The sequence below is a fragment of the Procambarus clarkii genome, chromosome 42, assembly GCF_040958095.1.
Source record: "Procambarus clarkii isolate CNS0578487 chromosome 42, FALCON_Pclarkii_2.0, whole genome shotgun sequence".
NCBI lineage: Eukaryota > Metazoa > Arthropoda > Malacostraca > Decapoda > Cambaridae > Procambarus > Procambarus clarkii.
Genome location: NC_091191.1, coordinates 16269826 through 16286307, shown reverse-complemented (window position 1 = coordinate 16286307; position 16482 = coordinate 16269826). Strand labels below are relative to the sequence as shown.

The 16482-nt window shown below is 42.9% G+C and overlaps 1 protein-coding gene across 1 annotated transcript; it reads right to left on the bottom strand.

The window, feature by feature from the left end:
* Positions 1–829: 829 nt before the first annotated feature.
* LOC138373413 (sperm acrosomal protein FSA-ACR.1-like) lies at positions 830–2072 on the bottom strand. The gene is made up of 2 exons (XM_069339610.1): positions 2028–2072; positions 830–1765 (listed from the first exon to the last, which is right to left on the bottom strand). The coding sequence occupies exons 1-2, from the start codon at positions 2070–2072 to the stop codon at positions 830–832; spliced, it is 981 nt and encodes a 326-aa protein (XP_069195711.1).
* Positions 2073–16482: the final 14410 nt, after the last annotated feature.

Below are 16482 nucleotides of genomic sequence, written 5' to 3'. Positions count from 1 at the left end.
ATCACTCCCTGCCTCCTCCACACCTGGCACATCACTCCCTGCCTCCTCCACACCTGGCACATCACCACCTCCACACCTGGCACATCACTCCCTGCCTCCTCCACACCTGGCACATCACCACCTCCACACATGACACATCACCTCCGTCCACCTCTACGAATGGCACGTCACCCCCTGCCGCCTCCATACCTGGCACAACTCCCCTGCCTCCTCCACACCTGGCACATCACCCCTCAGCCTCCTCCACACCTGGCACATCACCCCTTGCCTCCTCCACACCTGGCACTTCACCCCCAGCCTCCTCCACACCAGGCACATCACCCTCTGCCTCCCCAACACCTGATACTTACCCCTGCCTCCTCCACACCTGGCACATCACTCCCTGCCTCTTCCACACCTGGCACATCACTCCCTGCCTCCCCCACACATAGCACATCACTCCCTGTCACCTCGACACCTGGCACATCACTGCCTGCCTCCTCCACACCAGACACATTACTCCCTGCCACCTCCACACCTGGCACATCACTCCCTGCCTCCTCCATACCTGGCACATCACCACCTGCCATCTTCATACCTGGCACACCACTCTCTGCCACCTCCACACCTGACACATCACCCCGTCCACCTCTACGAATGGCACGTCACCCCCTGCCACCTCCAGACCTGGCACATCACCCTCTGCCACCTCCACGGATAGCACGTCACCCGTTGCCACCTCCATGGATAGCACATGGCCCCCTGCCGCCTCTACGGATGGCATCACCCCCCCCTGCCGCCTCCAAGGATGGCACATCACCTTCTGCCTCCTCAACGGATGGATGGCGCATCACCCCCTTGCCACTTCCACGGATGGCTCATCCGTGGAAGGAGGATGAGCCATCCCTGCCACTTCCACGGATGGCACATCACCCCCTGCCGCCTCCAAGGATGGCACATCAACCCCTGCCACTTCCACGGATGGCACATCACCCCCTGTCACTTCCACGGATGGCACATTATCCCCTGCCACTTCCACGGATGGCACATCACCCCCTGCCACTTTCACGGATGGCACATTACCCCCTGCCACTTCCACGGATGGCACATCACCCCCTGCCACCTCCACGGATGGCACATCACCCGCTGTCACCTCCACGGATGGCACGTCACCCCCTGCCACTTCCACGGATGGCACATCACCCCCTGCCACTTCCACGGATGGCACATCACCCCCTGCCACTTCCACGGATGGCACATCACCCCCTGCCACCTCCACGGATAGCACATCACCCTCTGCCACCTCCACGGATGGCAGGTCACCCCCTGCCACTTCCACGGATGGCACATCACCGTCTGCCACCTCCACGGATGGCACATCACCGTCTGCCACCTCCACGGATGGCCCATCACCCTCTGCCACTTCCACGGATGGCACATCACCGTCTGCCGCCTCCACGGATGGCACGTCACCCTCTGCCACCTCCACGGATGGCACATCACCGTCTGCCGCCTCCACGGATGGCACATCACCCTCTGCCACCTCCACGGATGGCACATCACCGTCTGCCACCTCCACGGATGGCACATCACCCGCTGCCACTTCCACGGATGGCACATCACCGTCTGCCGCCTCCACGGATGGCACATCACCCTCTGCCACCTCCACGGATGGCACATCACCGTCTGCCACCTCCACGGATGGCACATCACCCCCTGCCACTTCCACAGATGGCACATCACCGTCTGCCACCTCCACAGATGGCACATCACCCTCTGCCACCTCCTAGGATGGCACTTCGCTCATAGAATGGCGTAATATAATGACCAATAGGCAAAACTTTATTCTTTCTAGTAGCTACCATCATTTTCTAGTCTCTCCTGTTTTTAAACTCTAATCAGAAGCATCAGCCACCCTCCCTCACCTACCATGATTTTATTTGCCTCATTTGACCAATTTTAGACATATTTCTTTAATCCTACATTCAGAAAGTTGCAGATCCATTTGCAACTAATAACTGTTTATTAGACCAGGATGGGAGACATACTTTATACCGAGTTTGTTTATATTCATTCTTGCATTTACTAGACATTATTTCAATGCTGTATTAAATGCAGTAGTAGGTATTTTATAAGTGTTATTGCTCCACTTGAGTTGATTTTATTACTAAAATTGATTGTAGATTGTGCAGTGCAGTTTATATATCCAAATAAATCTTGTTTTGATGCAGGGAACCATCATCCCGGAATCGGTGTCCATTTCTGCATGATAAAGTTTTTGAGACTTGTTCATTTCATTCCATTATCACTGAAATTATACCTAGATATTATGTTTTATTAACAAATTTAGACACTATATCGGAGGGGAATTCCAAATTTGAGAGCAGGTTTTGCGTTAAACAGTACCTTTAACTAAGGAAGCATCCACCTATTATACACAAGATGATACACTCATCAGGTTAATTGCTCGTCATACAAAGAAATCTTTGATGCAGGGAGAAAAAAAAGTTACAGTAATCTTCACCCAAAAGTCATAAGCTGTATCGTGTTGGTGTTTTGACTGAATGGTATGGTAGTTGGTATATTATGATTTACATATAAGTGGAATTAGTTATTTTTAGTGTGTTTTGGAAATATGGTCTGAAGTCATTATTTTGAAATGATGCAGCTGTAAAAATTGTTTGCTCCAAATGGGGAAGCTTAACTTGTGATGGTAAATAATGTGATTTCTACTTGCTATACAGCCACCACTGATCTAAATTGGAACAAGGTAGCTCTCACATGCCCAGAATATTATAATTCTTTTATATTGCTTAATTATTATTTAGTTTAATTTTACTATCTTTTTACAGGCTAAATCAATGATCAAACCACGCAGCAGAATGTGAAGAAATGACAACATTTCGGTTCATCCTGGACCATTATCAACTCGTACAATTTGATAAAGGTTCAGGACAGACCAAAACGTTGTCGTTTCTTCATCTTCTGGTGTGTGGTTCGCTCGTCATATCTTCAGCCACATTATTGTGACTCATCATCTGCAAGCTAAATCAACAATTATGATGTCATATATATATATATATATATATATATATATATATATATATATATATATATATATATATATATATATATGAAAGATTACTATAGAACCAAAAAAAGGGACAACCTACTCATGAAAAACTCTTCAGACACAAAGCAGAATGCCTTAAAAAAAGACCAACGTCGTCTATGCCTTCAAATGTCCACTTGGGGACTGTTAGCCCCAAAGAACTCAGTACATAGGCAAGACAACAACGCCTCTTTCGAAAGAGGCGATTGTTAATCGCCTCTTTCCAGGCGATTAACAATGCATAAGCAACAGGGCACCATTAAGGAACATATAATCTCTTCTCACAACCAGACCATCACCAGAGAAGTCTTAACAAACAACACAGAAATCATTGATAGATACAGCAATAGCAGGCAGCTTGACATCTGCGAGGCACTACACATCAAAAAGTCAACACCAGCAATCAACAGCTAATTAATGCACAACTATATTCTACCCACTTCAAGACTCTGTACCAATATCGAAGCATCAAGAGGAGGTATAGGCCAATAGGCCCTATGCAGTTACTTCCATTCTTCCGTTTCACTTATCCAATTTATACCCATTTGTTACGGCCCTAATGGGTCGCAACTGGGTTCTTTCTCTGATGTTAGTAGAGTTAGGGTATCCGACCCCAAGCTAGTAGTGGCTTTCAAGAGGTGTGTTCCTTAACGCAAGTAAATTAATAGGGAAGGGATACAAATTAACTAAACTTAATGTATAATTACCATCACCATAAAAAAATATATAAAAGGTCACAAGCGGGGTTGCTATTACTACACTTATTTACAATAATAACTTCTTCGAAGACATGGGATGCTCCACGGTGCTGAACGATGCTTAGCCCTTGATCCTCTTCTCGTGGCCTCTCGACGAATCCTTGGATTCTCCTAGCGAGTCTACCCCGGCCACAGGCCAGCCAAATCACAGTCCCACTGGGTGTACCATCGTGGAGGCCGTCAACCACAAATCCAGCCTGTAGCTGGCAGGTTCCAATCAGCAACGATGCGCAGGCCACTCCACGACCGATACTAGGGTTGCGAGCCCTAGGCAGGAGCCTCGTGTGATTTCACAGATCACTCTCCTCACCACAACACCCCAGAGGCCAGTCTTCTCCACCAGTCAGCCCCGGGTACGAAAATTCCTCAACTGCCACGTCACAGGCAGGCTAACACAACAGTATTCATCCGGGGGGAGACTCTCAGCTTCAGCAGCAAATGCGTGGAGGTTCTACGGCTGCCTTAGGTAGACTGATCCAACTTCCATTACAGCAGTCCCAGGTCGACTCTGTAATCAGACACATCATCAGTACTAGTTACACTCTAGGGCACCTCACTCACAGGCTTAGACACAAACGTCCACCTATCCTCTCCATAGATGGCGTTGCTGTCTAAGCGCCACCTCACCAGAGGTCAGCAGCGGCTGTGTTATGAGCTGATCAGGACGAGAAACTAGTCCTTGTGGCCAGTATATCTCGTCCTCACTAGATGGCGTCGTCCATTTGGAGGGGGTTTCGGGAGCTGACCCACAGATGGCGTGGTCGTCACTGCTCTGTGCTCGGACGCTGGGCTCGGGTCCGTAACACTATTAAACAGTGTTCTGTCTTGTGTTGGTCAAAAGTTTGTTCATCTCATTCAAAACTGTTTCAACATATCACCTCACCCAAATGCGAGTATGTAAGACAAGCTGTTTAGCGTTAGAATTAGTAAAACTCTGTTAAGTGTTTACAGGTTACAGTTGTGTGTGTGTGTAAACTAAAGTCTTTGAAAATGTAATACGTTATTACGAAACGCGTTCAAGCGTGGCGTCAGACTAGAAATAAAAATGAATTTAAGAGAATTGATTTTTCAATTACCATCGACAGTAAAAAGAAACATAAGAAATATTGAGAAAATTCGTGTTAGAATCATTAATCTTACTTTTTCGGTCATATTTATCATTTATCATATTTAGGGGTCGCCATGGGTTCTCTCCTAGGTGTCCTGTTTGCGAACTTCTACATGGGTAACATCAAACAAAAGGTCTTAGTCGACATGAACTTGAAACCGGCCATATACTGCAGGTATGTTGACGACACTTTTACACAGGTACCTGATGTCAGACATCTGCAGGAGCTGATGTCTCACACCCCAGAAGTGACTCGAACCTATACTGCCAGAAGCAATGCATCTGATGTAGAGGATCCCTTAACCACTCGACCAACACGTTGTGTTCTTCACATGTGCCCCAAAGAATGAGGTGAGTTGATAAAATACTATGCCCAAGATTAAAAACAGAGTGCCAGCAGGGGGATGGAAATAGCCTGGGCTACCATCCTCTTTTTGTCTTGTCGTGTTGGTCGAATGGTTAAGGGATCCTGTACATCATATTCATTGCTTCTGGCAGTATGGGTTCGCGTCACTTCTGGGGTGTGAGTTTTCAGTGGCATATATACCTGGAGAACGTTTAGGCTTGTTCGCATATTAAATATATATATATATATATATATATATATATATTTAATATGCGAACAATAAATATATATATATTTAATATGCAATATATATATATATATATATATATATACATATATATATTTATATACATATATATATATATATATATATATATATATATATATATATATATATATATATATATATATATATATATATGCGGAAAATCCACAGAGAAATATGAAATGAGGTGAACGTTTCGGCTCTGTTAAAGCCTTTGTCAACACCAGACTGACTAAGGAGAAGGGAGAAGGGGGAGGATATATAGACCGACACCTGACCAACCCATCCCTAGGGTTGGTCAGGTGTAATTAACCAAAAACAGGTATAGCTTAGCTTAGAATGGTCAAAGAGGATTAAGCGGTCAGAGAATAAGGATGAAAGATTAAAGAAAAGCCTCATGAACACACAATATATGAATATACAATTATAATGAGACATTGTAAGCCTCTCTATCAGAGTTGTTTCTTAAACTGTTGTGCAATATTATAACTTAAAAATGGATCAAGTTTGTACATTCCAGTACTAACATTAAGAAGATTTGGACACTGACTGATTAGAGCAGACTCAATCAAATTACGTTCCACGAAATCCCCACAATTGGTAATGTTTTTTGCCCCATTCCAGTTAATATTGTGATCGCATAAACTCGTATGTAGATACAATGCATTAGACGTTTGGGCAGTTCTAATACTATAAGCATGTTGTGACAACCGCAATTGTAAGGACATAGTATAGTATTAGAACTGCCCAAACGTCTAATGCATTGTATCTACATACGAGTTTATGCGATCACAATATTAACTGGAATGGGGCAAAAAGCATTACCAATTGTGGGGATTTCGTGGAACGTAATTTGATTGAGTCTGCTCTAATCAGTCAGTGTCCAAATCTTCTTAATGTTAGTACTGGAATGTACAAACTTGATCCATTTTTAAGTTATAATATTGCACAACAGTTTAAGAAACAACTCTGATAGAGAGGCTTACAATGTCTCATTATAATTGTATATTCATATATTGTGTGTTCATGAGGCTTTTCTTTAATCTTTCATCCTTATTCTCTGACCGCTTAATCCTCTTTGACCATTCTAAGCTAAGCTATACCTGTTTTTGGTTAATTACACCTGACCAACCCTAGGGATGGGTTGGTCAGGTGTCGGCCTATATATCCTCCCCCTTCTCCCTTCTCCTTAGTCAGTCTGGTGTTGACAAACGCTTTAACAGAGCCGAAACGTTCACCTCATTTCATATTTCTCTGTGGATTTTCCGCATAAAATGATCAGTGTTTTGTGATCGTCAATTGCATATATATATACATATATATATATATATATATATATATATATATATATATATATATATATATATATATATATATATATATATATATATATATATATATATATATATATATATATATATATTAGTATATTTTGGTAGCAGTCTTTCCTGTAGACATATTTTATTAAATATGACCGAAAAAGTAAGATTAATAATTCTAACACGAATTTTCTCAATCTTTCGTACATTATGCTTCACTGTTGGAGGTAAATCAAAAATCACTTCTCCAAAATTCATTTTTATTTCTAGTCTGACGCGACACGGGCGCGTTTCGTAAAACTTATTACATTTTCAAAGACTTCACAAATACACAACTGATTAGAACTTGCGTTTCCCTGATTTTATATCTACATTTGAGTGAGGTGGGAAGGGTGATGTGGCATTACATTTGAGTGAGGTGGGAAGGATGATGTGGCATTAGAGGATATTAATAGGGTATTAAAAGTATCAACACAAGACAGAACACGAAACAATGGATATTTGAATAGAAGTGTTTGTAGAAAGCCTATTGGTCCATATTTCTTGATGCTTCTATATTGGAGCGGAGTCTTGAGGTGGGTAGAATATAGTTGTGCAATAATTGGCTGTTGATTGCTGGTGTTGACTTCTTGATGTGTAGTGCCTCGCAAACGTCAAGCCGCCTGCTATCGCTGTACCTATCGATGATTTCTGTGTTGTTTACTAGGATTTCTCTGGCGATGGTTTGGTTATGGGAAGTGATTATATGTTCCTTAATGGAGCCCTGTTGTACCTGCTGACAGGTACAAGAGGAGTGTTGTTAACGCATACGTCGACCGTGCTCTCAGCCACAGCTCAGAATGGAAGCAAGTCGACGAAGAACTCTGTAGGGTAAGGCAGGTTCTAGTCAATAACGGTTTCTCCAATGGTTTCATCGAAGACATCATAAGAAGGAAAGTGAAAAGCCATGCAACCTCCGAAGAGACAACTAACACAACACCTATACCCCCTATTAGACTATTTTACAGGAACTTCTTTTCCACAGCTCATAAAACAGAGGAAAGGGTCCTGAAAGATATTGTTAATAGAAACGTTATCCCTACAGACAAAAATCAGAGGATACAACTGACGATTTACTATAAAACCAGAAAAACGGCCAGCCTACTCATGAGAAACTCTCCAGACACGAAACAGAACGCTTTAAAAGAGACTAACGTCGTCTATGCCTTCAAATGCCCACTTGGGGACTGTAAGCTCCAAAAAACCCAGTATATAGGCAAGACAACAACATCTCTTTCTAGGCGTTTAACGATGCATAAACAACAGGGCTCCATTAAGGAACATATAATCTCTTCCCATAACCAAACCATCGCCAGAGAAATCCTAGTAAACAACACAGAAATCATCGATAGGTACAGCGATAGCAGGCGGCTTGACGTTTGCGAGGCACTACACATCAAGAAGTCAACACCAGCAATCAACAGCCAATTATTGCACAACTATATTCTACCCACCTCAAGACTCCGCTCCAATATAGAGGCATCAAGAAATATGGACCAATAGGCTTTCTACAAACACTTCTATTCAAATATCCATTGTTTCGTGTTCTGTCTTGTGTTGATACTTTTAATACCCTATTAATATCCTCTAATGCCACATCATCCTTCCCACCTCACTCAAATGTAATGCCACATCACCCTTCCCACCTCACTCAAATGTAGATATAAAATCAGGGAAACGCAAGTTCTAATCAGTTGTGTATTTGTGAAGTCTTTGAAAATGTAATAAGTTTTACGAAACGCGCCCGTGTCGTGTCAGACTAGAAATAAAAATGAATTTTGGAGAAGTGATTTTTGATTTACCTCCAACAGTGAAGCATAATGTACGAAAGATTGAGAAAATTCGTGTTAGAATTATTAATCTTACTTTTTCGGTCATATTTAATAAAATATATATATATATATATATATATATATATATATATATATATATACATATACATATACATATATATATATATATATATATATATATATATATATATATATATATATATATATATGCGAACAAGCCAGAATGGTCCCCTGGACAATATGCAACTGAAAACTCACACCCCAGAAGTGACTCGAACCCATACTCCCAGAAGCAACGCAACTGGTATGTACAAGACGCCTTAATCAGGCGTCTTGTACATACCAGTTGCGTTGCTTCTGGTAGTATGGGTTCGAGTCACTTCTGGGGTGTGAGTTTTCAGTTATATATATATATATATATATATATATATATATATATATATATATATATATATATATATATATATATATATATATATATATATTGTGACGATAATCTCCTTCAAGAGAGATTGAGCCTGCTCTTCCCTCCTAAGTACATCCTTATACAACTAATAACAACAATAAAAACTAATATGGAAGATATATCCAACAAATACAACACCAAGGTTTGCCCTGAGAGCAAACGTATTCAGCACCAGGAACACCTGCTCCACCTCCGCCACTCGAACCAGCGAACTACTTGTTCATCGCCTGCACATCGCTGATTGGCTGGTGCCGTCGCACCTGCTTTCTCCATCCGCCACACTACCTGATGTCTGGGGCCACCACGACCTACAGCCCTCAGAATATCCCGTGCTTTCCACAAGTTAACACGTCTCATTTGTAGACTAAGCCCTGGTTTACGTGTACTAAGAGAGGTGGCAGCTTAAAGCCAATATTCCTGCAACCATATATATCTCCTTGTATATTACTCACTTGTCTTAACGTAACTTTTTATTTTGCCAGTGATTATTCTTATTATTTTGTTTGATTGACTTATGTTACACTTTTACGTCCATTTTATTCATGTTTTGCTTTTCTAACGTAATTAAAATCTCATTGTTAAATTTACTTGTGTTTTGTGTGTCTTCCCATTACCTTACCACAGATGAAAGTTCCATATTTTCTCTTTTTGTTTCTTTATGTGACGAGGCCATACCCCTAGCTTTTGAAACAGCCGAACACCAACGCGTTACCGTCACATATTAAGTGGGGGGCCTGTCCTAGGAGCTTCACTCAGGTACTGGTGCTAAGTAGTAATTAATGGTAAGCGTGTTTGACTTTGGTTACGTAGTTTTACTATTTTTCATATTCAATTTCATTTTTTATATGGTGCGGTGTGTATTGTGCATTACGAGAGTAACATATGGTGAAGGTGAGACAACTTTGGATTACGTGGTGACTGTAGGCCTCAGTCATACTCTTAATTGGTCATCTCTCCCTCCGTGTTATTACTCGTGTTTACCATCTTTTGTCCCTTGGATATTTCTCATATTTTCGACAGATCATCATATTGGTACCCTGGTACTGTGGTCTGCCCCAGGTCAAGTGCACCTAATCTTCTGCAATCTGACTGTAGGAGGACAAAGAGGGCCATAGTTCCTCTAGCTCGAACTTCAGCTACTGAATTGGGACCTCAGCAGCAGTTCTCGTCACCAGTTGACACCTCGCACCCCTACACGTCAGTCAGCGATGATGATACATATAATGGCAGGGAATTAGCTTTCTTTTTCAGAGCACAAAAGTTCGCTAATTCTGAAAGTATCATATTAATTTCAGTGGGAAAGACTTGCTTATGTCCTATAGAGACTCGGCAAGGAATGCCTACATCCTTGGACTACCAATTTTACTTTTGAGGCAATTAACTGTTTCATTTGTTTTCGAAACTCAGTTTCATTTGTTTAGTAGGATTTTCTTGCCCTTATCCTCTTACATGAGTACCGGGTACAAGATTTCCTGCGCCCTTGATTTAAAATTAATCATTTAACATCTTGTACTTAACTTTAATTGTTAAAGATTCCACAGGATAGGTACCAGTTGCCACGTTGTCCTGTTTCTGACATTCACTATATCACAACGGTATATTCGTTGTACATTTATTTGCTAATTTCACCATGTTTCGTCTCCAAGCTTTCCGTGCAGATCCAGCAGGTGAAATAGGGACTCTAAGTCGTGCCAAGAGGACTGAATTACAAACTCTTGCACATGAGTATCAACTAGAAGTTTCCTACCAAGCCAACAAGAGTGAAATACACAACCTGTTACTGGATCATTTCTTAGAGCAAGGTAAGATAGACTCTGAAACTCATGAAACTTACTATATTGCAGATAAAACTGCTTTGGCAACGATGAAACTCAAACTAGAGCTGGCCAAGATTGAACGTGAGCAGCAAAGAGAAGCAGCTGCCATACGAAGGGAAGAACAAGAACGTGAGGCTGCCTTGAGGAAGGAAGAACAAGAACGTGAAATCGCCCTCAAGGAACGTGAAGCTGCCTTGAAGAAAGAAGAACACGAACGTGAACTCGCCCTCCAGGAACGTGAGGTTGCAATGCTCCATGAGCGGGAACGAGTACAGCTTGAAACAAAACGACGCGAGTTGGAGATGCAACGCGAACATGACAAGCAACAAGCGACTCTGGCTCTAGAGTGTCGTCAACGAGAATTCACGTTGGAAACTTCACACCTCGCTCAACGCCAGCAAGCTACTGCCAATCTTCCCGTCAGTTTTAACATATCACATGCAAGTAAGTAAATGCCATCCTTTGTAGAAGCAGAAGTTGACGTGTTTTTTACCACCTTTGAAACCCTTGCTAATCAACTCAGTTGGCCTGTCGACCAATGGGCCACACTTCTCAGAGTCCATCTTACAGGCAAAGCTGCAGTCACACTCAGTACTTTGGCGTCTGAGAATGACTACCAGACTCTGAAACAAGCAGTGTTGGACGCCTACCTCCTCTCCACAGAAAGTTATCGATGGAAATTCCGTGACCACCTGAAGGCAAGTACCACTACCTTCCTCGAGTTTGCTAACACAAAACGGAGATATTTCATGAAATGGCTGGAAGCAGCACATGTCTCTACTTTTACAGAACTCGTCAACCTGATACTAGTTGAAGAATTCTTGAGGCGTGTGCCGCCTCCTGTCCGTCTATATTTAGCAGATAAAGAAGAAACAGACTACCTGAAGTGTGCTAAGTCGGCTGACACTAACAGCCTCATCCACCGGCTGACACCCGAACCATCCTCCAGTAAGAAGTCGTGGTACAGTTACGAGAAAGCGAGTACCGAACAGGCTGGCTCGCAATTGTACTGCAAGTATTGTAGACTCTATGGACATACCATAGACAAGTGTGGTAAGTCTCAATACAAAGGAACCACTGACACACAGAAACCCAAACCAACCACTCCTAAGTCCGGTAAGCCTGTGATGAATGTTGGTGTTCATGTTAATGATCTTTCTCTTTTCAGTAACCACCTGTATACTGGAACTGTCTCTGCCAACGGTTCAAATCCGGAGGGACGTTTCAAATTGAAGATCTTGAGGGACACAGCGGCTCTTCAATCGATCATCTTGAAGTCGGCTGTGCCCAACATCGCCTACACCGGAGAAACTGTCTTCATCACTGACCTCACTGCTACCACTCCTTATCCTCTCGCCAGAGTCCACCTGGATTGTCCCTTCGTGAACGGAGAAGTCCAAGTCGCCGTCAGGGAAAAGCCTTTTCCCATGCCTGGAGTGCAACTTCTCCTAGGCAACGACTTGGCAGAAGACCTGCAACCTACCAACCTGATCGTCATGGACAAACCCCAGGTGTGTACCTCTGTGCCAATTAACCCTATATTCGAGTATGTTCCAGCAAAGGTTCAAGAGAGTGATGAAGTTTCTCCTCCGGTTCTAGTGACCACCCGTGCACAAGCCGCACGTCCACAGCCAGCTGACTCTACTGCTACCGCTGTCCCTCAAGACCCTTAGAAACTACCCCCGAATCTGACCAAGTTGGAGTTCCGTAAGTTGCAGAGGGAAGATCTTACCTTAACACCATTGTTTTTCCAGGCTGAGACTCAACCCGACAGTATTCCTGGGTTCTTCCTAGAGAACGACTTGCTCTACCGCAGATATAGACCCAGTAAACTGAAGGAAGAGGACGATTGGGCCAACATCGAACAACTTGTGATTCCTGCCAGCCTGCGGCCCACTATTCTACACCTGGCCCAAGGAGCACTCTCCCACTACGGATTCAACAAGACTTACCATGGAATTCGTCAAGACAACTACTGGCCAGGTATGGTAAATAGCGTCAAACAGTACGTAAAACAGTGTCATACATGTCAGATGGCAGGTAAACCAAACATCTCTATTTCCAGAGCGCCACTGATTCCCATACAGGTGCCTGCGGAACTTTTCCACAGACTTATTATAGACTGTGTTGGTCCTTTACCTCGGACCAGTTCAGGTAACGCCTATATCTTAACCATCCTGTGTCCTACCACCAGATTTCCCATAGCAGTTCCAGTGAAGAACATCACGGCTGCTACGGTTGTAAAGCATTTATTGAAGATCTTCACTCAATATGGATTTCCCAGGGAGATTCAGAGCGACTGTGGTACCAACTTCACCAGTGATCTCTTCAAAAGGACACTGGAGGAGTTCAGCATCAAACAGGTATTGTCCAGCCCCTATCATCCTGCTTCACAGGGTTCTCTTGAGCGTAGTCATCAGACTATCAAAGCACTCTTGAAAAAGTTTTGTAGTGAAACCTCTAAGGATTGGGATAAGCAAATTGATTTGATAATGTGCATATATAGAAGTCTTCCCAATGAGTCCCTAGGAGTATCTCCTTATGAGATGCTCTACGGCCGTAAGTGCCGTACTCCCCTCAAGGCTTTCAAAGACTCTCTACGAGATGCCACCTTCAGTGAGCATCAGAATGTGCCCCAGTTTCTTCAAAACCTTCAACACATTCTAGAGAGAGTCCACAGTTTTGCCCATGATAATCTATTGAAAGCACAGGAGAGGATGAAGACTCATTACGACCAGACCAGCAAAGTAAGAAAATTTTAGCCGGGAGACTTCGTGCTAGCATACTTCCCTATCCCAGGTTCTCCTTTACAAAACAGGTTTTCAGGACCCTACCGCATCAAGGAGTGCAGAAACAACCATAACTACGTTCTCGAGACTCCAGATAGGCGGCGGAAGACCCAGCTGTGCCACGTCAAACTCCTGAAGCTATATAATGGTACTCCTCCCACTGTCATGATAAATTATTCTACTTTTACAGAACGATACATCCACAGTGAGACCTTCCCAGCTTCTCCTCCCGAAAGCACCGACAAGGAGTCTACGCTTTCTAATTCAAAAATCCATACTGATATTCCCAACCATTTTCAAGACCCTAATAGTGCTCTTTTGCCATATTCTAATTCCACTCTCACCTCGTCAGATAAGCCCTTCATCCTCCATGTCGACACCAGTGGTACCGGCGTTGGTGGTGTCGTGATGCAGCAACGAGGCGAGGAGAATACACCTGTCAGCGACTACCGCTACAAGGAACTACGGAACAATTGGCAAGGAGCTACTCGTCATCATCCTGAAGCTCCAGCACTTTACTCCACACCTGAAAAGTGCTTGGTCTACCATCAACACGGACCACACCACCTTACACCTCCTGCAGCACGCCCGCTTCTCAACTCAACGTCTTCTACTATGGGCTTGATAACTGCAGAAATTCAACCTGGAGACCCGCTATACCAAGGTTCTGACAACATCTTAGCCGATGCTCTCTCCAGAGTTTTTGAAGTAGAAGCGACTCCACCTATTACTCCACCACATAACAACGTACTTCTTCCAGAACCGCTGGCTTCGGGGGAGAGTTGTGACGATAATCTCCTTCAAGAGAGATTGAGCCTGCTCTTCCCTCCTAAGTACGTCCCTATACAACTAATAACAACAATAACAACTAATATGGAAGATATATCCAACAAATACAACACCAAGGTTTGCCCTGAGAGCAAACGTATTCAGCACCAGGAACACCTGCTCCACCTCCGCCACTCGAACCAGCGAACTACTTGTTCGTCGCCTGCACATCGCTGATTGGCTGGTTCCGTCGCACCTGCTTTCTCCACCCGCCACACTACCTGATGTCTGGGGCCACCACGACCTACAGCCCTCAGAATATCCCGTGCTTTCCACAAGTTAACACGTCTCATTTGTAGACTAAGCCCTGGCTTACGTGTACTAAGAGAGGTGGCAGCTTAAAGCCAATATCCCTGCAACCATATATATGCAACCATAGACGAGGCGTTTGACATGCCATCTTCAATCTGGTGCCCCTAGGAATCAAATGAGACAAGCCCATGATATTACTCTAACAAGAGAAATGTTGAACAAGAATACTTGCATAATAGACAAAACCCAAGATTCAAGAAGATTACAAATTCTTGAGGCAATTCACATAAGAATAGAGCGACCTACCATGAACACCCAAATCACGGAACTATTTACTCTACCCACCATGAGAGTAAGGACAAGACAAGAACATATCGATGCCAACACAGAAGACAATGTCCAACATAACAGGCCAATTACACTGGATTAATCTTTGAGTTTAGATAGGAGATGCCTCGTATGGGCCAATAAGCCTTCTGCAGCCCCTATGTTTATCCCTTATGTATCCCCCCATGTTTTTCACCTTCATTGTATTATCACCTGACCTAATGCGGGTATAAAATCAACTAGTATTGTAAGATCTGTTCACTTGAGAATGAACCATGGAGGTTCGAAACGTCGTGCAAATTATACAAATAAGTGTAATACACTATAGTAAATCACTTCTTTTCTTCACCTTAAAAGTACGAAAATGAGTTTTGGAGAACTCCTATTCCAATTAAGCCCTGATGCTAAGAAAATAGTTAGAGGGATAGAAGCCCTAAACCAGAAAAAAATAAATACAGAATATGTGGTCATATTCAATATATATATTTATATATATATATGTGTGTGTGTGTACATATATATTGTGACGATAATCTCTTTCAAGAGAGATTGAGCCTGCTCTTCCCTACAAAGTACGTCAATATACAAGATAATATAGAAGATACGTCCACCAAGTATCGCCAAACGTTTTGCCCAGAGAGCAAATCGAAACCATCACACAGTGACACCTGCTACCTACCACTGCCGTAACCAGCAAACTGCTCATCCTTTGCCTGCCTGTCGCTGATTGGCTGGTGTCCCGTCGCACCTGCCCTCCGCCTCCGCCACAAGTTGACGTCTGGGCTTCAGTGCGCTAATATTGTCAGAATATCTCAGTGCTCCAAGTAGTTGACATCTCTCGCTGGTAGACTAAGCCTTGGCTTTCGTGTACTAAGGGAGGTGGCAGCTCGAAGCCGGTATTCCAGCACCACTAATATTTATTTTGCTATCACTGTAACTCACTTGTCTTAATGTAACTTTTCATTTGCCAGTGATTATTCATATTATTTTGTTTGTTGACTTGTCTTTCATATTTTTTTGTGCTTAACTTTATTCATGTCTTGTTTTTCTAAAGTACTTAAAATTTCATTGTTTATATACTTGTGTTTTGTGTGTCTTCCCATTACCTTACCACAGACGAAAGCTCTAGCTTTTCTCTTTTTTTTCTATTATGTGACGAGGCCCTGCCCCTAGCTTTGAAACAGCCGAACACCAACGCTTTACCGTCACAATATATATATGTGTACATATATATATATATATATATATATATATATATATATATATATATACATATATATATAT

What these genes read in the sequence shown, in the direction of transcription:
- LOC138373413 (XM_069339610.1), bottom strand. Translation starts at nt 2,072, where the DNA reads ATGTCTAGTAAATGCAAGAATGAATATAAACAAACTCGGTATAAA. An exon ending in ATAAACAAACTCGGTATAAA is followed by an intron (nt 1,766 to 2,027) that starts GTATGTCTCCCA and finishes GTGCCATCCTAG; the next exon opens with GAGGTGGCAGAGGGTGATGT.